Genomic DNA, 24,310 nt, shown 5'->3' with positions numbered 1-24,310 from the left:
TGGCGCACACCTGTAATCCTAGTGGCTTGGGAGGCTGAAGCAGGAGAATCACAAGTTCAAAGTCAGCCTCAGCAATTTAGTGAGGCCCTATGCAACTTGGAAAGACCATGCCTCAAAGTAAAAAATATAAAGGGCTAGGGATGGGATGTGGATCAGTGGTTAAAAACTCCTGGGTTCAATCCCTGGTACTAAAAAATAAAAATAAAATTGAATAAAGTGAAGAATAAGTTGTTGCAGCTGACCCTCCTACACCAAAAAAAGAGGTGCAATGACTATTTGGCCTCCTTGGAATTGAGGTAATATGGTCATTCTATTTGGGTGTGCTACCCCGGTCCACTTACCAAGTGATCCCAAAAGACTGCTATTTTAGCAGGCCAAGTAAAGGCTGTGCACTAGGTTCGGGTGGCCTTGCTGGCTGCTCCACTGCCTGGGCCATGTGATCCAGCTGATCCAAGGTATTTGAGGTGTTAGTGGCAATGGAGGCACATACTTGTCACATGAAGAAGTTACATGCAGAAGTGGCCGAAATATCCAGGTCCTCACTCCTGCTATGCTGCCCTCTCTTGCCCAGCCTGCGTCTGTGGCCTCATGGGAAGTTCCCTACTTCCCATGAGGTTGATGGAAGACTTGGGCCTGGGTTCCAGATGGCTGGGCATGAGAAGCAAGCAACGCTGCAAGTGGACAACTGCAGCACTGCAGTGCGCTCCTGGGGCGTCCCTGCAGGACAACGGCAAGGGAATCTCCCCGCCGGCAGGACCAAGCACTGCTCCTGGTTGCTCCTTCTGCTTAGAAGGGGAAACGGCTAAATGTGAAATTATGTACCAGTTGCTGGGCTGTAACCTTGGTTTGGTTAGATGGTCAGGGACTTGGCACTTACACAATTAGAAAACGGGTGACAAGGATGTCTGGGGAAGAGGCGTGTGGACAGACCTCTCTATAAATGGGCAAAAAACATGAAGATATTTGTATTCCATGTGAATGCTCTCCAAAAGGTGGCCTCAGTGGAGGAATATTTGAATAATCAACTGAATAGGATGAGCTGCTATAGATACCCATCGGCCTCTTTCTGCAGCCACCCCTCTCATCACCAAAGGTGTCATGAACAGAGTGGCCATGGTGGCAGGGGTGGAGGTCATGCGTGAGCTCAGTGCAGCGTGGATTTCCGTTCCCCAAGGTCAACCTGGCTGCCGCCACTCCGAGTGCCAATCGCAGAGATGAATATGAAGTCCTGATACAGCCCTGCTTTCCAGGGTGGGCAGCCGGCTACCTCGTGGCAGGTGTGCATTCGGCGGCTTTCTCAGGTGATCATGGAACAGTGCACCAGGGTTTCCAAGTAGACAATCCGTTATGAATGTGCCTCTTCTGCAGGTCATGCTTCTGTTAAAACTACCATCTGTGGACTCATGCACCATCGTGAGGGTCCACACGGTGTTGCTTCTGACCTCAGAACCCATTTCACAACAAATGACGTGCAGCAGTGGCCCAGCCCGTGGAATTCACTGGTCTTATTGGTCTTCTACTTCTTAGACCTTCCATGAGGTAATGCATATTTTGTTCCAATTGATGATATCCCACAGGTTCCTGAGGCTCTGTTTATTTTTCTTTATTTTTTCCTCTGCTTCTCAGAATGGGTGATTCCAACTTCCTGATCTCCAAGTTTACCTATAGTTTCTTTGACCCTCAAATCTTCCATCGAATCTCACTCATAAATTTTTCATTTCAGCTATTGTGCTCAGCATGCTATTTTTAATTTTTATTTGTACTTTTTACATATACATGGCAGTAGAGTTTATTTTGACATATCATACATACATGGAGTGTAACTTCCCATTCTTGCTGTTGTACATGACGTGGAGTTACACTGGACGTGTATTCATATATGGACATAGGAAAGTTATGTCCAAGTCATTTCACTGTCTTTCCTATTCCCATTCCCCCTCCCTTCCCTTCATTTCCCTTTGCCTAATCCAATGAACTTCTATTCTTCCCTCCTCCTCCCCTTACTGTGTGTTAGTATCCACATATCAGAGAGAACATTCAGCCTTTGGTTTTTGGGAATGGGCTTATTTCACTTAGTATAATAGTGTCCAGTTCCATTTACTGGCAAATATTATGATTTCATTCTTCTTTATGGCTGAGTAATATTCCGTGGTATATATGTACCACATTTTCTTTATCCATTCATCTGCTGAAGGGCATCTGTTGGTTCCATAGCTTAGCTATTGTGACTCAGGCTGCTATAAACATCGATGTGGCTGTGTTACCATAGTATGCTGATTTTAAATGCTTTTGTATACTTAAGAGTAGATAACTGGTTCAATGGTGGTTCCATTCCAAGTTTTCTAAGGAATCTCCATAGTGTTTTCCAAAGTGGTTGTACCAATTTGCAGTCCCACCAACAATGTATGAGGGTACCTTTTTCCCCACATCCTTGCCAACATTTATCGTTACTTGTATTCTTGATAAATGCCATTTTGACTAAGTGAGATGAAATCTCAGTGTCGTTTTAATTTACGTTTCTCCAGTTGCTAGAGATATTGAACATTTCTTTCATATATTTGTTGACCAATCATATTTCTTCCTCTGTGAAGCGTCTGTTCAGTTCCTTTTCCCATTTATTGACTGGGTTATTTTTTCTTTTGGTGTTAAGTGGCAAAGATTTTCTCCCATTCTGTAGACTCTCTCCTCATGTTCTTGATTGTTTCCTTTGCTGTGAAGAAGCTTTTTAGTTTGATACCATCCCATTTACTGATTCTTGATTTTATTTCTTTCACCTTAAGAGTCTCATTGAGGAATTTGGTTCCTAAGCCAATATGATAGAGAGTTGGACCTACTTTTTCTTCTAGTAGGTGCAGGGTCTCTGATCTAATGCCTAGGTCCTTGATCCACCTTGAGTTGAGTTTTGTGCAGAGTGAGAGATAGGGGTTTAATTTCATTTTGCTACATATGGATTTCCAGTTTTTCCAGCACCATTTGTTGAAGAGGCTATCTTCAGTGCATGTTCATAGTGCCTTTGTCTAGTATGAGATAACTGTATTTATGTGGGTTTGTCTGTGTCTTCTACAGAATACTATTTTTTTAAGATAATTCTTGTATCTACTGATATTCTGTTTGTTCAAACATAGTTTCATTATTTTATTTCTTTGTCCTGGTGTCTTAGTTTCCTGTTGCTACAACAGAATACCTCAGATGGGTAAATTAGAAAGAAAAGAGATTTACTTGGGCTCAGTGTTCAGAAGGCTGGGAAGTTGAAGAGGTTGGCACCAGCATCATCGTGGCTCCGGGTCAGGGTCTTGTGCTTCTCCAACTCATGGTAAAAAGAGGAGGGCAAATGGACACGTGCAGAAGAGAGAACATGAGGACAGACTCACTTTATAATGATTTGCTCTTCTGAGAATGAACTCATTCCTGCAAAAAAGGAATTAATCCCTCTTAATGAGCCAATTACCTTTTAAAGGCCCCACCTTGCAAGACTGCCACAATGGCAAATTTCATGAGTTTCAGAGGACACAAACCCTATTCACACAATAGCACCTGGTATCCTTATATCATTGAGCACATTTTTTCTTTTCTCTTTTGTTTCTCTTTCTTTCCTTTCTTTTTTATTCTTTGTACTGGAGATTTAATCCAGGGACGCTTTGCCATTGAGCCACATCTCCATCCATTTTTTGTATTTTATTTAGAGACAGGGGGCTCACTGAGTTGCTTAGGGCCTTGCTAGGTTGCTGAGGCTGGCTTTGAATTTGTGATCCTCCTGCCGCAGCCTCCAGAACCACTGGGATTACAGGCGTGCACCACTGTGCCTGACTTTTTTTTTTTTTTTTTTTTTTTTGGTGCTGGGGATCGAACCCAGGGCCTTGTGCATGCAAGGCAAGCACTTTACCGACTGAGCTATCTCCCCAGCCCCTTGTGCCTGACTTTTTTATTTTTTAATTTTTTTTTAGTTGTAGGTGGACATAATGCCTTTCATTTTAATGTGGTGCTGAGGATCAAATCCAGGGCCTCACTAAATGGCTGAGACTGCCCTTGAACTTGTGGTCCTTCTGCCTCACAGGGATTACAGTAGGTGTGTGCCACCACACTGGGCATAAGCACTTATTTTTTAGGTAGTTTATTGTTGAATCTTGCTTCTTTTGTTTTAAATCCAATCTGATATCTTCCTTTTAATTTGAGGTTTTAGATCATTTGCATTCAATGTTACTTATGTGATTAGATTTAATTTTTTTATTTTCTAATTGCCTAGTTTCTTTTTTTTCTTTCAGTTTAAGTATTTTTAATGATTCCACTTTATCTCCTTTGCTATTTTTTTTTTTTTGTACTGAGAATCGGACTCAGAGCACTCAACCACTGAGTTACATTCCCAGCTATTTTGTATTTTATTTAGAGACAGGGTCTCCCTAAGTTGCTTAGCACCTTGATTTTACTGAGGCTGGCTTTGACCCTTTGCTAGTTTATTAGTTATAATTCTTTGTCTTATTTTGGTGGTTGTTATAGGATATATACTGTACATCTTTTTTTTTTTTTCTTTTTAATGGTACCAAGGATGGAGCCAGTGACGCTTAACCACTGAGCCACATCCCCAATCCTTTTTAATATTTGTATTTAGAGACTCACTGAGTTGCTTAGCGCCTGGCTAAGTTGCTGAGGCTGGCTTTGACTCATGATCCTCCTGCCTCAGCCTCCTGAGCTGCTGGGAATCCAGGTGTGCACTACAGTGCCATCACTGACTATATGTACATCTTTTTTAAAAATAAAATATTTTTTTAGATGTTGGTAGACCTTTGTTTTATTCATTTATTTATAGGTGGTGCTGAGAATCGAACCCAGCACCTCACACATGCTAGGCAAGTGCTCTACCACTGAGCTACAATCCCAGCCCTACAGCGGATATCTTAAACTTAACACCATCTACTTTCATGTAGTATTATACCACTTCATGTATAGAATAAATTTACAACAGTCTACACCTATTTCTCCCTTCCCAACTCCTGTGTTTTTGTTGTTATTTGCTCCAGTATGTTTCTCTTTTTTCAAATATTTTTTTAGTTGTAGATGGACACAACACCTTTATTTATTTTTATGTGGTGCCAAGGATCAAACCCAGTGCCTCACATGTGCCAGGCAAGTGCCCTGCCACTGAGTCACAATCCAGCCCCCCAGTATGTCTCTTGTAAACACCACCATATATTGTTTTGTTTAAATGATCTCTTAAAGAGATTAAACTAATAAGAAAATTTATTTATATTTGCTCTCTCATGACTATTCCTCATCTCGTCTTTTCTTTGAATAGATTCAGGTTTCCCTATTGTACCACTTTCTTGCCTGAAGGATTTTCTTTAACGTTTTTTGTACTGCAATTCTATTGATAATGCATTATTTCAACTTTTCTATATTTTTAAAAAAGTATTCTATTTCACCTTCCATTTTGAAATATAGTTTCAGTGGGTTAAAAATTCTACATTGTGATTTAATATTTTTTCTCTCAGGAGTTTAAAAATATTTTCAGTCTTATGTACGGCACTGTTACTACACAGCAACTGCTATCCTTGTTACCTTCCTATCTCTATACATTATGAATTAAAAAATATTTTCTCACAAGTTTTAAGCAATTTGAATATGACATGCCTTGATGTGGTATCCATCTTCCTTGCGCTTGTGGTTAATTGAGATTTTTGACCTGTAGGTTTATAGTTTGCTTTAAACAAGAAAATATTCCAGCCATTATGTTTTCAAAAAAATATTGTCCCTCATCTCCATGGATTACAATTACATCTGTATCCGATTTTACCCACTCCAGTTTCCCCACAGTTCCCTGATGCTCTGTTCATTTTTTTTTTTTTTTTGGTCCAAAATCAATTGGCTTTTATTTGATGCTGATCACACAATTATTTAAAGTTATTCTAACTTTTAGTCACGCCAATATCACACATAACTTAATCACTAAATTACTATAAGCTCCGAATAAACAAGACTCACTCCTTACTGAGACCCGTTCCTAAGGTCCACTCCTGTGTGACATGTCTTGAGTCAAAGGGCAGCGGCTCCCAGAAGTCAGTCAGGAAGACAGCTCAGGAGATCTCGCTGGGGAACTCCCTCCGGCTGGAGTTCTAATCGGCAAGGACGGTTGGATGGCAAAGGAGGGTGGCAAGGTCACCGCAGGCAGGCCGGGCGGAGACGTCTCAGGCAGGATGCACACAAGCAGCTCCACTGTCACTTCCACAGGAACATCTCAGTCACGGTCAGGACGATGGATGGTCCATTAAGCAACGAGCAAGTCAGTGAGTCCCCTTCAGGCCTGGCGCAACACTGGCGTCATTGGTGTAAAACCAGGGACTGGAGCTAGGCTCATCATGAGTCCTTTTAAACCCTTTTTTATCAGACCCTTCCAGCCCGTCTTGGTCTGAGGGAAGTTAGTTATCTTACTCGGGGTCAGTTGCACGTGTCTCCAACTTGGGGGCAATGTCAATCTTATCCTGGGGCAACACCACATCATTACCTCATTGCAGCACAGAGCACTCAAATTATTTTTTTGCAAGTTACACAGCACAAGTTGTTTTTTGTAAGTTACACAGCACAGAGTAAACAAGTTGTTTTTTTTTGCAAGTTACACAGCACACAGAATGTCACACATTTAACTTTGCTCCTTACAGAAAGGCGGAGCCAGTGGGGTTCAAATGCAAAGCACTGACAAAAAATAACTCATGTTGGAACTCAAACCCCTCACAGTACCACTCCGGAAGGTTTTTGTTACCGATTGCTGTGTATGAACGCACTCCAAGATGCTACCGCCACCTCCTCACTCAGGGCACGGTCACTTGTCTGGGCTCAGCGGGGACGTCCTGGCTGTGCTCTGCGTGGTGTTGGCCGGAGTGGCCCAACCTGGACTGCAGATCCAAGACAGCCTCACTCACAAGCGTGATCCTCAGCAGAAGGGGCTGGAGCAGCTGGTGGTTGGCTGGCATCTCTCTCCCCTTGTTGCCTTTTATCCTTCAGGTCCCCTAATTTTCTCTCACTAGGACAGTTGGACTTGGTTTCATGTTGGTTGGATCCCAAGAGAATGGAAATGGAAGGTGCCAGGCCTCCAAGGCCAAGGCCTGGACTTGCCGTGGTGTCACTGAGTGGGGGCGTGCACAGTGCAGGTTTGGGCAAAACTGTGGGCACCATAACCTTGACAGGTCACCACATCGAGTGCAAGCCAAAAAAGAACCTTTCCAGGTGAAGACCAGAAGAGTTTCTCCCAGCATCTCCAGCAGCAGGACTGCTGGCATATTTATGGCAAGAGAAAGGAAATGGAACTCAGAAGTGAGACACAGAAACAAATTGAACCTGTGGATAAATCAATGTGAACACCACGGTGGAGAACCACATGACCGTGATCGAGGGACAGAAGAAGTGAGGAGAAACAGGGCCAAGCCCCTCCCCCGCCCCCTCAAGGACTTCTTTCCCCCAGGACAATAGTTTCTGATTAATTTTAGTCATGTCAATAGAGGCAATCACTTAGAAAAGGAATGAAATCCAGCACTTCGAAGTCAAGGACGCAAACAGATGCATGAAGAATGAATGAAACGAATAAGTGGTAAGAGTCTCAGCAAGAGAAGGGAAACTCAGAACAAGGGAAAATGAAACTTAGATAATAATAATAGTATCAAAATAACCTTAAATCATTTAAACTCATACATTAGAAAGCATTAATTCTCAGATTGAATCTGTGTATTACTTTGGCTAAATCTCAAAAACATACCAGCATTTAAAAAAAGGCAGCAAACTGCCAAATGATACAAATACCCTGTGCTTTTTTTTTCTTTTGTACCAGAGATTTCTTAAATAGTAATAACATTTGAAAATCTAAAATTTGTGTATAAAATTATAGAAAACTTAAATTATGTCATCATTTGGCAATTATTCTTCTATAGCCCCATTTAAGAAAAAAAATAAAGTTTTATTGCAATGAAATCTATAATGCCAGGTACTTACGAGCATGGCCACAAATTAGAAAGTAACGGAAGATTAGGATAGTTGAGATGCAATATGGTTGGTTTCTCCTTTTTAATGTCTCTTTATAACTTTTATATTTTTTAAAGAACATACTATTCTTTGGTTGGAATGGAGGAGTACAGGAAAAGTGTTGGGTAAGGGAAACTTAAAAAAATTTTTTTTGAGCTTAAAGGTAAATTGGGTCTTCATTTTATATTGGTTCCCACTTAAAAGCTATGCATATATACAAAGGCAAATGGGCTTTAGGAACACAGCATTTGTGTGTGTGTGAATTCTGAGGATTGAATTCAGGGCTTTATGCATAATAAACATGCACTCTGCCACTGAGCTAAAGCCCCAGTCCCCCAGCGATGGTTTTTTTTTTTTTTTTTTAGTTTTGTTTTGTTTGATACTTGGAATTAAATCCAGGGGCACTTTACCACTGAGCCACATTCCCAGCCCTTGTTATTTTCTTATTTTTGAGTCAGGGTCTCACTAAGTTGCATAGGGAATTGCTGATACTGGCCTCGAACTTGTCTCAGCCTCTGGAGCTGCAGAGATTACAAGTGTGTGCTACTGCACCCAGCTCCCAGCAATGTTTTTTTTTTTTTTTTTTTTTTTTTTTTTTTTTTATTGTAAACAAATGGAATACATGTTGTTTCTCTGTTTGTACATGGCGTAAAGGCATACCATTTGTGTAATCATAAATTTACATAGAGCAATGTTGTTTGATTCATTCTGTTATTTTTTCCCTTCCCCCCACCCCTCCCACCCCTCTTTACCCTCTATACAGTAGTTCCTTCCTCCATACTTGCCCCCCTCCCTAACCCTAACTCTAATCCTTCCCTCCCCCCCATTATGTGTCATCCTCCACTTATCAGCGATATCATTCGTCCTTTGGCTTTTTGAGATCGGCCTATCTCACTTAGCATGATATTCTCCAATTTCATCCATTTGCCTGCAAATGTCATAATTTTATCATTCTTTATGGCTGAGTAATATTCCATTGTATATATATACCACAGTTTCTTTATCCACTCATCAATTGAAGGGCATCTAGGTTGGTTCCACAGTCTGGCTATTGTGAATTGAGCAGCTATGAACATTGATGTGGCTGTATCTCTGTAGCATGCTGATTTTAAGTCCTTTGGGTATAGGCCAAGGAGTGGGATAGCTGGGTCAAATGGTGGTTCCATTCCAAGTTTTCTAAGGAATCTCCACACTGCTTTCCATAGTGGCTGCACTAATTTGCAGCCCCACCAGCAATGTATGAGTGTACCTTTCTCCCCACATCCTCGCCAACACCTGTTGTTGCTCGTATTCTTGATAATCGCCATTCTAATTGGGGTGAGATGGAATCTTAGGGTGGTTTTGATTTGCATTTCTCTTATTACTAGAGATGTTGAACATTTTTCCATATGTTTGTTGATTGCTTGTAGATCATCTTCTGTGAAGTGTCTATTCATTTCCTTAGCCCATTTGTTGACTGGACTATTTGAATTCTTGGAGTTTTTTGAGTTCTTTATAGATTCTGGAGATTAGTGCTCTATCTGAAGTATGATTGGCAAAGATATTCTCCCACTCTGTAGGCTCTTTCTTCGCATTGCTGATAGTTTCCTTTGCTGAGAGAAAGCTTTTTAGTTTGAATCTATCCCAGTGGTTGATTCTAGCTTTTATTTCTTGTGCTATGGGAGTCCTGTTAAGGAAGTCTGGTCCTAGACCAACAAGGTGAAGATTTGGACCTACTTTTTCTTCTATAATCTGCAGGGTCTCTGGTCTGATTCCGAGGTCCTTAATCCATTTTGAGTTTAGTTTCGTGCATGCTGAGAGATATGGGTTTAGTTTCATTCTGTTGCATATGGATTTCCAATTCTCCCAGCACCATTTGTTGAAGAGGCTATCTTTTCTCCATTGCATATTTTTGGCCCCTTTGTCTAGTATGAGAAAATTGTATTTATTTGGGTTTGTGTCCGTGTCCTCTATTCTGTACCATTGATCTACCTTTCTATTTTGGTACCAATACCATGCCGTTTTTGTTACTATTGCTTTGTAGTAGAGTTGAAGATCTGGTATTGCAATACCCCCTGTTTCACTCTTCCTGCTAAGGATTGCTTTAGCTATTCTGGGTTTCTTATTCTTCCAGATGAATTTCATAATTGCTTGCTCTATTTCTGTAAGGTACACAATTGGGATTTTAATTGGAATTGCATTGAATTTGTATAGCACTTTAGGTAGTATGGCCATTTTGACAATATTAATTCTTCCTATCCAAGAACATGGAAGATCTTTCCATCTTCTAAGGTGTTCTTTAATTTCTTTCTTTAGTGTTGTATAGTTCTCATTGTAGAGGTCTTTCACCTCTTTTGTGAGATTGATTCCCAAGTATTTTATTTTTTTCGAGGCTATTGTGAATGGGGTAGTTTTCCTAATTTCTCTTTCTGAAGATTCATCACTTATGTATAAAAATGCGTTGGATTTATGGGCATTGATCTTGTAACCTGCTACTTTACTGAAATCACTTATGAGTTCTAAGAGTTTTCTGGTGGAATTTCCTGGTTCCTCTAAATATATAATCATGTCATCAGCGAACAGGGATAGTTTGAGTTCTTCTTTTCCAATTCGTATCTCTTTAATTTCTTTGGTTTGTCTAATTGCTCTGGCCAGAGTCTCAAGAACGATGTTGAATAGAAGTGGTGAAAGAGGGCATCCCTGCCTTGTTCCAGTTTTTAGGGGGAATGCTTTCAGTTTTTCACCATTTAGAATGATATTAGCCATGGGCTTAGCATAAATGGCCTTTACAATGTTAAGGAATGTTCCCACTATCCCTATTTTTTCTAGTGTTTTGAGCATGAAGGGGTGCTGTATTTTATCAAATGCTTTTTCTGCATCTATTGAAATAATCATGTGATTCTTGACTTTAAGTCTATTAATATGGTGAATTACGTTTATTGATTTCCTGATGTTGAACCAACCTTGCATCCCTGCCAGCAATGTTTTAAATAAAAGAAATAAATTACAGATATGTGGGCTATCTCCTAGGAGTGGTTTAAAGTGAAGAAATCTGTGTGACGGATTACATCAGAGAATTAAAGGAGGAGCTGGGTGTGTCGGCACATACCTGTAATCCCAACTACTTGGCAGGCTGAGGCAGAAGGAGCACAAGTTGGACGCCTCAGTAATTTAGTGAGACTCCATGTCAATATAAAAACATCGAATAAAGGGCTGGGAATATAATTAAGTGGTACAGTATCCTGGGGTTCAATTCCTAGTAAGTACCACCCAAATAAATAAGTGAATTAAATAAAAATAATAAAGAAAGAAAAAGGAAAATTAAAGGAGAAAAATATGTTCACACTGACAGATGATGAAATAGTTTCTGGTAAAATATAGTAGGATTAAGTAAAATAGGGACTGATCAAAACCCTGAATTACAGAGTATTTACTCTAACTCAAGAAGCATGGTACATAATGTTTAAATGATGTGTGATTTCCACTGATTGAGTAAATGAGGGAAATGTCTGCTATACCCACTAATACTCAACTTTATTCTGAAGATTTCAGCTGAAGCAATAAGATATGGAAATAAATTAAATGTTATTTCTAGTTTCAGATTCATGACTACATGGCAAAAAACAAAACACTAAAAAAAAGGAGTATTTGGTTAAGGTTTAAAATGAAGACTATAAATTAAATTTACAACATTAGTAAAATAATAAACACTATTATACATTTAAACAATTATCTTAAGGGAAATAAGTCCCACATTTATAAATGTTTAACATTTGTAATGATCAATACCTGGAATATTTCAACAATCCTGAAAATCAATGAGATAAGCAATCTAAAAGAAATAAAGCAAGTGAACAAATAAAAAGACACAGTAAAGGAAACATGATTGGCCAATAAACACATATTAATAGATGTTTGAGCTTACCTGTAATCAGGAAAATAAATGCTGAAACCCACAGAAGATATAAGGAGATAGGAACTCAGATTCAGTGACTGAAGGGATTCAATTTGGTACAATAGAGTAAAAATCTGGCAATAGGTGGTGAAGCTGGAAGTACATAAAGCCTATAATAATCAACCTCGCCTTTAGATAACACCTTGGAGAGACTGTAGACCCTAAGAGAACCCGAAAATAGACAAAACAATATTCAATATAGGATTTTTATTACAATGAAAAATTATGTATATCCTAATGACAGTTTAACCAAATAGTTAAGCCCGTTTAATACATTCATGTCCAGGACCAGGCTGGGATCTTTTCTGTTCTGTAGAACATGATGAGGGCTGCAAAGAAAAGGTCCCTACCTCACCCTCTGTAATACAATCACTCCCATGTCTGAAATGACATCCATGTTATGGTAGTTTCTACCAAAGTGTTCATATACCAAAGGTATTAACAGGTATTGAAGTGAGAATTCTCAATGAAATAAATCTTAGATAACACGCAATTTTTTTTTTACATCTTTTGAAAAGTTATAACATGTACTTGGAATCCCCTCAAAGTAGGTAATTTTTCTTTTGATTTGCTCATTTGCATATTTTTCCAAGAACATCTTTTCAAATATCATCAAGAATTAGTATTTCCCGAAACAAAAAATGTGGAGAACATTGGGTTTGGGCTGTATGCTGAGTTAATCACAGGTCTGGAGATACCTGGTACTTGGGAAAAGAAACTCACTAACTCATTAATGAAGACTAGTATTATAATGAATCCTAAAATACCTTAGAGTTGTGAGGAATACAATCTTCATTAATGAAGCTGGTTTAGATTTTGCTTTTTAGGAGCTATCTTTGTCTAGTTTTATTATCAGGATTATTTTAGTTGTACAGAATTGTTAAAACTTGTTAAGGATTATGTATTCCCTGAAGCTTTTACCTATTCAGTTATTAGACTTTAGGTTCTACAGTATGGAGTCAATTGTGGTAACATTCTTAAGAGAAAAATGTAATCCTATATTTTACATGTATTGAAATTGAAATGTATATATATGTGTTGGCATTGGACCAGCCTTGTGCATGGTAGGCAAGCACTCTAACACTGAGCTACACAGGCCTTTCTTATTTTGAGACAGGATCTCACTAACTTGCCCAGGGTGGCCTTGAACTTGCAATCCTCCTGCCTCAGTCTCTCAACAGCTGGGATTACAGGTGTGTGCAACCATGGTCACTTACCTTATATATATATATATATATTTTTTTTTTTTTTTGGTAACTGTGTCACATTTACCATCATTAATGCTCTATATGTATTATCTTTCTTTTCTTTGATTAGACCTTAAAAAATCTAGTCACTAATATTGTATCAAGTCCACTGCCGATTTCCTTAATTTCTACTTTTTACTATACTTGGTTTCCCTTTACTTGTGCTGGTTTTACTTTGGTGTTTCTGGTTTCTTCACGTAGATGCTTATTCATTCCTTCACTGTACTTATCCATGTGACAGACCTGTGCTGTTCATTTTGCATAAGAGAAGATAATGAAGATTGGGCTCACAAATGAAGCTGCATTCATACATTAAATGACATTATTTGCTCAATCAATAAAACTTTGGTGATATTTGACAAGCTAGATGTGCAAGCATCTCATCATTAATTTCTAAATAGCTCATAATTTCAGTTTTGATTTTAAATATTTTATTACTGAAATATTAAATACATACAAAAGCAGAAATATTAAAACAATGAATCACCATGAACAAATTGCTACACTTTAATAATTACCAACATTTTGCCAAGCTAGTTGCCATGTCAGTTATTTCTTCTGCTGGAATATTTTAATGTAAATCTATGTACCTTATAATTTCAGAAATACGTAAACATGTATCTCTAAACACATAGGATATTTTATTAATAGCCACATTGACATTATCATCCCTAATGAAGTTAAATTTCTAAATATATCTAACATTCAGTCCATGTCCATGATTCCTCCACTGTCTTCAAAACCTTTTATTTTAACATTTTGTTCAAACCAGGTCCAAGTAGTGCCCCTGCATTGAATTTAGTGATATGACTCTTAATTCTGCTCTATTATTAATGGTTGTGCCTCTTTCGCTTTTCATGCCACTCACTAGTTGACAACATCAGGGCATTTGTTCTGTAGAATTTTATACATTCTGGATCTCACTGGTTGCTTCCTTATGGTGACATTGATTTCATTCATCCATTCCCCCAAATCTTGACTTTAAAGAATTTGATTTAAAAGTATGATTCTTTCAGGTCATTGTTTTGGCACGAAGGCCTCACAGGTAGTGGTGTGTACTTCCTACTGAATTCCATCAGGAGGTGAATATTGTGTGACAGTTCTATTTTGACTGAGGCTAAAATTGATCAAAGGATTCAGAAGTGGTCAGTATGATAAATCCACTATAAAATCTTTCACCTAAAAGTCTTAGTATCCATTGAACACAATTTTCAGGTCCCATTATTTCATTGGAGTCTAGAAAATGATTTTTCTAACCCTATCATCCTTTCTGAATTTATTGATTAGGCTTTTTAAGTCAAAACAATACCCACTTGAATTCAATGAACTTTTGGTGACCCTGAAATTTGGTACACATATGGAAAAGAAAATACACACTCATCCCCCTCCTCCAATTTAATGATGAGTTGGTGTCACAGCATATTATAGCTGACAAACTAAACAGCCATAACCAAGTAACAAACTATCAAACTACTACTTGTGCCATATCAAAACACCCAACTTGTGTTGCTGAGGCTGGTCTCAAACTTATGATCCTCCTGCTTCAGCTTCCCAAGTTGTTGGAATTATGGGCATGCACCACTATACCTGGTAAAACACCCAATTTGAAAAACTAATTGAAGATGGGTCATTCTGAGCATCAAAAAGTATACTGACTGTAATAGTATTTTTTTTAATACGAAAGTTTTACACACACACACACACACACAAATTTAAGTTCCCAAATGGTAGTTTCTTTTATGCCATCTTTTTGAAAGTTTGTGATAAATCTTAAATTGTGGTCGGACAGCAAGGATTCTAAGCCATTTTCTTTTTTAAACGATGGGAAAATCATATTTCACTCTCATTCTTCAATAGTTGTACTCTTTAACAACTTTACATTCATGAAATTCATATGATTCTTTTCAGCAGGGACTTTTTGATGTAGTTCAAGTGATGAAGAACTTCTGACATTCACTATAATCTCCTAGATTTTACCTAAATTATTTTCATTTTATGAAATGCGGAGATGTAACAGGAGCCATTTCTACTTTTATGACTTCTATAGAATCTTCCATAAGAATTCACTAATACTAATGATGTTAATATCAATTATAGACAGTATTTACAGAATACATGCTATGTGATTGGCTATTCTTCTAAGTATTAACTACTTAATCCTTATAATGATTATATTACACAGAGTGACAGGCTGACTCATAATTGGCTCCCAGTGGTCCCTGTCTCCTGGTATTCACTTTCAAGTAATTCCCTTCTCTTGAGTGTAGCCTGGTCTAGTAATTTACTGCTAATCAGTAGAAGACAGCAAAGGTGATAGGATGTTACTTCCACAATTAGATAACACAAGATTCATCATGTCCATCTTGCTATCAGACTTGCTAGTAGTCTTCTCGATGACAATTTGATGAAGCAAAGAGTCATTGGAAGAGACCACTGTAGCAAGGAACAGCAATCAGCCTTCAGTCAACAGTCAACTAGAAACTGAGGATCTCCGTGCAACATCCTCAAGAAAATGAATTCAAGCATTGTTAGCTTGGATATGGATCCTTCCCCAGTCAAGACTTCAGATGAGACCCCAGCCTTGGCTGAAACTTTGTAAGTTTGTAATTACAAGGACTCAACTAAGTCATGCCTGGATTCCTGTTCCATAGAAACTGTGAAATAACAAATGTATATTATTTTAAGCTACTATGTTTTGTAGTAATTTATTATACAGCAATAAATAAGTACTATTATCATCATTTAAAAATGAGCAAAATGAGGCACAAAAGTTTAGTATCTTGTCCAATATCACAATGGTAGTAAAATGGTAAAACGAGATGACATATAAGGCTAAAAATTTTCCTACATTCATTAAATTATTCTCTCAAAGGAATTTGTTGAAGATAAACAATGTTTAAATGGCAATGGAAGGCTTGTAAAGCAACATATCCCTTCTCTAATATAAAAATGTAAGCATTTAGTTGTAAGCATGAAACCATTTTCTCAAAAATGGATTTCTTGGTGTTTTGTACAAAATGCACATTTGAAAGCTTTCTTGTATTAAATTCCATTATGAATCTTCTGATGCTGAGTAAGGTGTGAATGTTGTCTGAAGGCCTTCTTACATTCCTTACATTTGTAGGGTTTCTCACCAGTATGAATTCTCTGGTGTTGAGTAAGAAATGAATAAAGTCTAAAAGCCTTACCACAATCCTTACATTCATAAGGTTTCTCTCCAGTGTGAATACTCTGATGTTGAGTAAGTTGTGAGAGCAGTCTAAAAGGCTTTCTGCATTCCTTACATTCATAGGGTTTCTCACCAGTATGAATACTTTGATGTTGAGTAAGTTGTGAAAGCAGTCTGAAAGCCTTCCCACAGTCTTCACATTCATAGGGTCTCTCACCAATATGAATGCTCTGGTGTGAAATAAGTTGGGAGTAACTACTAAAGGTCTTCCAACATTCCATACATTCATAGGGTTTCTCACGAGTATGAATTCTCTGATGGCGAACAAGTTGCTGCCTTAATCTGAAAGTCTTTCCACATTCCTTACATTCATAGGGTTTCTCACCAGTATGAATACTCTGATGTACAGTAAGTTGTTGGCATATTCTAAAGGCCTTCCCACAGTCCTTACATGCATAGGGCTTTTCACCAAAATGAATTTTCTGATGTACTCTAAGGTCTGGGCCACATACAAAAGCTTTCCCACATTCTTTACATTCATAGAGCTTCTCAGAAGTGTGAAGTCTCTGATGTCTAGTAAGGTGTGTACACTGTCTGAAGGTCTTCCCACACTCCTTACATTCATAGGGTTTCTCGCCAGTGTGAATTCTCTGATGCCGGGCCAGTTGCTGATGTACTCTAAAGGCCTTCCCACACTCCTTACATTCATAAGGTTTTTCACCAGTATGAAGCCTCTGATGTTGAGTAAGTTCTTGGAGCACTGTAAAGGCCTTCCCACATTCCTTACATTCATAGGGTTTCTCACCAGTATGAAGTTTGTGATGACGAATAAGATGTGCACGCTGTCTAAAGGCCTGCCCACACTCTTTACACTTATAAGGTTTCTCACCAGTATGAATTCTTAGGTGTTGACTAAGTGTTGAGCGACGAATGAAGGTCTTCCTACATTCCTTACATTCATATAATTTTTCTCCATTATGAATTCTCTGATACTCAGTAAGAAAATTGTTCTTTTTGTAGGTGGTCATTTTTTCAGAGGTAATTTTCACCTGCCCAAAATAACCCTCTTGTGGTTCTTTTTGTCCCTCAGTCTTGCTTTTACATTCCCAATCATTTCTAAAAATGGAGTCCTGAAGGGTATAGCTTTTAATTCTTTCCATTATCTCCCACTGTAATGAATATATTTCATAAATGTCCTTTTCTGGAGATAAAGTATTGGTCCTGTATCCAGACTCCAAATCTGAAAGAAAACAAGAAAGCAAACACATGCTCATCTTCTACAAAACTGTGCACCAAAATTAACTGAATTTATGGGGAAAATGGACTGAAGTGGACCACTTAACTACACACAATTTTATTTGTAGAATATTAAAATACAGTTCATATCTCAAGAGAAAACTCAAAACACAGATCATATGGCTGAAGCTCACTTTATGAATATTAGAATGTAAAAAAGCAGAAACTCTGGATTTCAAGTGCTAAGGAACTGCATGTAAAAATAAAGCCCTGAGTTGGGCACTGTAGTATGTGCTTATAGTTCCAGCTCCTTCGAGGCCAACCTGGGCAGTATAGTGAGGAGGAAGAAGGAAGGAGGGAGGGAGGGAGGAGGGAGAGAAGAAAGGAAGGAAGGAAGGAAGAAGGAAGGGAGGGAAATAAAAGAAAGAAAAGAAAGGAAGGAAAGGAAAGGAATAAAGAAAGAGAGAGAGAAAGAAAGAAAAGAAGGCTGACTGTAGCTGGGGGCCATGCAAGGTTGATAGCATATACCTCTGGGAGGGAAGTCCTGGATTCATACACTTAATAACTTTCTTAAAACAGAGATGAAAAGGCTCCTGACAATAAAGCACCAAGTGGAAGGCTTTTGCATTTCATGCTGAATTTTCCATCTAAATCTCTACATATGTGTCCCCACTTAAGTGGGAAAATTACCTGTGAACTATCTTCTACATGATACTGCTATTATTTCTGATCACTACTAAGTGAATGTATATCATGGAACAGATTGAATTCTCATACATTTTGACAAAAGGCAAGGAAACACAAGAGAACAGAGTACAGGAATGGAGGTGTGGCTAGTGATTAAGGAAAGAAGCCGAATCAGTGGAGCCCTGATTTAAGTGTGGATAAGAATCACCTAGAGATTTATTTAAGCTATAAAGAGGTATTTTTAACTGTCTGAAATCAAAATCTACAGGTCTAAAACCTACAGGTTTTGTTTTGTTTCCCTAAGCAATTTTTCTGATGCTGATCAATAAATGTGAATCTCTCTCCATAAATGTTTCCAATGCTTTCTCTTTATCATTAGAATAAAATATAAATACCACGGTATAAATAATAAGGCTACTGCTTAGCAACAAAATGCCTATTCCCATTTACTTTCTCAGTTCATATGATTGATACTATAGCTTCTTTCCATTCTCAAGATGTCAACTATCCCTATTAAATAGGACTTTTCACAGGCTGCACTTCCTTTAAAGCATCCTCTGACTTTGCCTGGTTGGCTTCTTTTCAAGTCTCAAATCTAAAATCAATTCTTCAGAAAGGCTATTCTTGATGATGCCATTTAAGTCTATGTAGTTTATGGTCTATCTCCATACATCCTTGCTCATCTTTGTAACACTTCTCTCAATTTTGAAAAAATGTGTATGTTAATTTTCTTATTTGTTATTTCTTGTTATTTTCTTACCTCTAATATTCCACCAGAGGCAGAATGTTATTAATTGAATTCTCATAATCATGTAACATTCATGACTATGTATATCTAATTCTAATCTTATTATAATAATACAGTAATATGTACTAGATATCTCCACTAGAGTTTACACTATTACTTATCAATTCTATATTTGTACAAATTTATTTTTTTTGTACTAGGATTAAACTCAGGGGTGTTTAACCACTGAGCGACATCTCCAGACCTTTTTTTATATTTTGAGACAGGATCTTGCTGAATTGCTTAGGGCCTCACTAAGTTGCTGAGGCTGGCTTTGACTCACAATCCTCTTGCCTCAGCCTCCTGAGGGCAGGGATTACAGGCATGTGCCACCACGCTTGGCTGTTCAAACTTTTACTCCTTTGTATGCTTCCCAAGTGTGCTGCTTTCCATTCTCATATAGCCGCAGCAAAAGTATCTTAAATATTTTTCAATCATGCTAATGTTGAAAGGCATATTAAATCCTGAGCAAAGGATATGATAAATATCAGTACAGCAGAATGACTGTCAAATATGGAAGGGGATCTAGCATCACCTGAGTGTAAGAAAGTAAAAATAAAGCCTATGTTGGCTCAGAGAAACTGATACAGATAAGATGGCCACATGAGGAAAATCTAAATTTTGAATGAAATATGAAGAGAGATGAAGTGAGATAAGGAGAGGTAGGAAAACACTTTTCTCTGACTACCCACAGTAAATGTACTAAATTGCTGAAATGATTAAAATAATAGTCTCTGATTACTATGAAACAAACTAGGTGGAAAAAAACAAATTGTAAGGCAATAAAATATTCGCTTCGAATTTTTAAAACTTATTAAATAATGAAAATCATAAAATTTTTAGAAAATACTGCACATTATAAACTGTGAAATCTAAAAACTTAGAAGAAAATTCAGATACATTTAAATTCTTAGAGCACATAGAAATGAAAAAAAGGCTATGAATGTCCCACTCAAAAGTAAACAAAGAACAAAGCATGCTGAAGAACCCAGAAGGAGGGAATAAATTAGAATAAAAGCAGAATTTCATTCATTAAGAAATAGAGAAAGAATGAAACCAATATACAAAATTAAAAAAAAAAAAAACAGGATTGTTTAAAAAAATTCAATGGGGTATATTAATCATTAGCTAAGATAATTAAAAAAAAATAAAAAGGAAAGCACTCAAACAAAATAAAAAATGGCAACTAGGTATTATTCAAAGACAACTCCAGGGGCTAGCGTTGTGGCTCAGTGGTAGAGAGCTTGCCTCCCAAGTGTGGGGCACTGGGTTTGATTCTCGGCACCGCATATAAATAAATAAAATAAAGGGATTGTGTGGGGCTGGGGTTGTGGCTTAGTGGTGGAGTGCTTGCCTGGCATGTGTAGGGCACTGAGTTCCATGTTCAGCACCACATAAAAATAAATTAAAAAAAAAAATAAAGGTATTGTGTTCATCTACAACTAAAAAAAAAAAAAAAAAAAAAAAAAAAAAAAAACACACACACACACACACAATTCAGGAGCTGGGGATATACCCCAGTTGGTAGAGTGCTTGCCTCATAAGTACAAGGCCCTGGGTTCAATCCCCAGTACTGCAAAAATAAATAAATGAAAATAAAAAACAGAATTCAACATGGGTCTCGCACATTTTTTTTTTTTTTTTTTTTTTTGACACTGGGGATTGAATTCGGGGTGCTTAGCCACTGAGTCACATCCCCAGCCACCCCTTTTTCTCATTTTTTGAGACAGGGTCTTGCTAAGTTGCTGAGTCTGGCTTTGAACTTGTAATGCTCCTGCCTAGCCTCCCAAGTCACATGAGCCACCACTACCAGCCTCTCACATGTTTTGAAATATGTTTTGTAAGCAGAAGCACTGACTACCTTTGTTCCAGCTATCTTTACAACAATGTTTGTATAACAAACAGCCATGTATGCAGACAGAAACAGTGTATCTGTCAGAGCAATAGACAGGTTTGCTTACTTGTTCAGTATAAAAAAGGTAATGTTTCCCTCCAGGGCAAAGGTCATCCATGTTTATTGCCCATAATGAAAGAATTTGGGTTCTCTTTTTTTTTTTTTTCTTTTTCTTTTTTTGCACTGGGGTTTAAAGCTGGGGCACTTAACCAGTGAGCCACAACCCCAGCCCTTTTTATATTTTATTTAGAGATAGGGTCTCACTAAGTTGCTTAGGGCCTCCCTAAGTTGCTGAGGCTGGCTTTGAACTGGCAATCCTCCTACCTCAAGCTCCTCAGCTGCTGGGATTACAGGCCTGAACTATGGCACCCGGCAGAATTTGGGTTTGCTAAGCTCAGGGTTCCTCTCCTATAAGGTAGCTTATTATTATATGCTCAAGATTTATCTAGACCCTCTACATCTCCCTCAGGGGACCTGCAGGAAAAGAGTACATGAATACGCTGATGCTCATATTGCTTGCTGTCTTTGACTCAGAAGCCCTGTGTCTTATGCCAGCATCTTGACACCATGCCAGACTAACTTGTTAGCCTGCAAGTAGGGTAACGCTGCAAACCCTTCAGTTTTTGATATTAGCAAATAATAACAAAACTTAATATTTTGAAAATCATAAAGGACTACTATGTCAATAAAGGGTAATTTTCTAAGAAAGTGTTGAGAAAGTCATGAGGATCTATAATAATTCCAAATTATTTCTAAGTGAGTATAAAAATGGAGTCATATCCTAATAAAGGAAAGCTATATGCCAAAATCACTTATGAAAATCCTCCCCCCAAAATATCAAATTTCTAGGCTTGCAGGCTCAAAGCCAGCCTCCACAACTTAGTGAGGCCATAGCAACTTAGAGAGGCCATAAGCACCCTAGTGAGACCCTGTCTCAAAATAAAAAATAAAAAGGGCTGGGAATGTGGTTCAGTGATTAAGTGCCCTTGGGTTCAATCCCTGGTACAAAAAAACAAACAAAAAACAAAAAAAACAAAAACAAAAAAACTTCCTATGGCACACTGAAAGTAAGTTTATCTGAACTAAGTTGGCTTATTCTTGAAATGCAGGGGTAGTTCAATTCTAGGAAATGTACTATAATAATTTTGTCATATTAATTACTTTTAAAACAAAAAATCATGATCATTTCCATTAGCACTGGACAGATATCTGACATTAATTCAGTAGTAATTCTTTATATTTAAAAAGCACCAGCTAGGTGCTCGCCTGTAATCCCACTGGCTCTGGAGGCTGAGGCAGGAGGATTGCAAGTTCAAAGGAATACTCACAACTTAGTGAGGCTATAACCAACCTAGTGAGACCCCATCTCAAAAAATAAAAAGGGCTGTGGATGTAGCTCAATGGTAAAGTGCACTTGGTTCAATTCCCAGGACCAAATAAATAAAGAGTACTAAAAAAAATTTTTAAAGGAATATATGGTTACTCTATTAACATGATAAAAATGCATTTCTTAGCTCAAAAGTTAGACTTAGGAAACAAACACAGGTGTCATAAAGAAACTCTGGAATCATTCTGAAACTTTACTGTGGTGATAGTTCCACAACTATGTGCCTTTGTTAACATTGCTAGAACTAGTCACCAAGCAGGGTAAATAATGACATAAACTTTATATTCATTAATAAATCAGACTTTAAAAGTATTTTAAAAATCTAATCACAAAAGATGTCAATTCCCATGAAATCAATTTATAAAAAAAAAAAAAGAATGCAGTTCTCAGGAGGTATATGGGAAATCTCTGTGCCTTCTATTCAATTTTATCGTGAACCTAAAACTGCTGTAAAAAATGAAATCTATTTTTAAAAATAGATGTAAAATGCCTCTTCCCCTAAGTCACCCATATTCTATCTCTTTATTTTTGTTCTAAAGTGTTTTATTATGGATTTGAAAGAATTTTTTCTCTTTGTCCGAAGATACTTCCTTCCAAAAATCAACTAGCAATGACTTTCTTTAGTCACCATGTTACTTGATGAAATATATAATTCTACTACAATGATTTGAATTAAGGAGTAACATATTTTGAATACAATTATGTTATTAGCTTTTAAGTATATTTAAAAAGGACTGCTGAGAAATTTTTGTTTGGGGTGTTCTACATTCAAAGATACAACTACCATTGATACACTTGGGTAACTGACCCCTTAAATCCAGGTCAGCTTTAATTGAAATTAAATGGCCCAGTCCTTATTTATTAGGGTATCACCAGCTGACTCCATGATACAGGGTCTGGAGGGTGTCTCACCAGGACAGCTACAGAGGTCAGGCTATGTGGTCACACCTATGCTCTAATACTTTTGGACTTGCTAGAGGAAGGGCTGCCACTGCTTTGGGTGATGTACTTTCAGAGGAAATGGGACAAATGAATTTCCCGCAAGAGACCCCAGAAGTATAAGAGATGGCAAATAAACTGGATTATATTTTTACTGATGTTCTATGAGGAGGAATAACAATTTATTTTCTCCTAAAACTATAAAACTCCTATTTTATCAGAATAATACACCCATATAACAATTGATTTCTTTATTTAATTCCCCTCAGAACGAAATCTTGCTGGGAGAGCAAATAAATATTGTACAAAGATAGGAAAAATAATCCAAAAAATAGTACCATGAACTTTATTTTCCCTAGAACTACACACATTAGTTCAAAATTCATATGGAAAAACAAATAACCATCAGAAATCTGGAAAAAAAGAAATGAGAAAAGAATATCCTAAGAATTATTACCAGTACAATTTAAAAGTTTCAGAAATTTAAACAGTATAATATTAATGACAAAATCTGAACAAAAACATTAAACTGTCTTCAGAAACATACTAATATTAATGTTGGTGCTGTTATACTGAAATTCAAATATGTTTGTGCAAGTGTGTGTATTAGAATAAAGTAAATTGGTAAGTATGTAAATTTCATCAAATCTGTTATAGGATGGAAGTTTGTGTCCCTCTCCCCTCCCCCAATTTCATGTTAAAACCCTAAACATCAATGTGATACAATTTGGAGGGTACTTGGGAGGTAATTAGGTTTAGATGAAGTCATAAGGGTGGAACCCACATAGAGACACCAGTGTACTTAAAAAAAAGAGAAAGAGCTAGAGATCTAGCTCAGTGGTAGAGTGCTCGACTAGCATGCATGAAGTCTGGGTTTCCCTAGCACTAAACATATATACATATGTACACAGAGGAAGAGGTCAGAGCTTGCTCTTTCTAAGCCACAAGAAGAAATAACAAGAAGACAGCCATTCCTATGGGCCAGGAAAGGCCCCTCTCTCTCTAGAACTGGACCATATTGGTACC

The 24,310-nt window shown here is 37.6% G+C and overlaps 1 protein-coding gene across 5 annotated transcripts in view; it reads right to left on the bottom strand.

The window, feature by feature from the left end:
* Positions 1-12,883: 12,883 nt before the first annotated feature.
* LOC306648631 (uncharacterized protein) overlaps positions 12,884-24,310 on the bottom strand; it is a 30,386-nt gene continuing 18,959 nt past the window's right edge. For all 5 annotated transcript variants that reach the window (XM_079118826.1, XM_079118828.1, XM_079118827.1 and 2 more), the window contains one exon: positions 12,884-17,594. In XM_079118826.1, the coding sequence (XP_078974952.1) occupies positions 16,228-17,594 (1,367 nt within the window). In that variant the 3' untranslated portion in view covers positions 12,884-16,227. The remainder of the gene's footprint in view (positions 17,595-24,310) is intronic.

This window comes from Sciurus vulgaris, assembly GCF_902686455.1.
Source record: "Sciurus vulgaris genome assembly, chromosome: 17".
Lineage (NCBI taxonomy): Eukaryota > Metazoa > Chordata > Mammalia > Rodentia > Sciuridae > Sciurus > Sciurus vulgaris.
The sequence above is the reverse complement of the archived record's forward strand: the minus strand, read 5'-3'. Positions and strand labels throughout refer to the sequence as shown.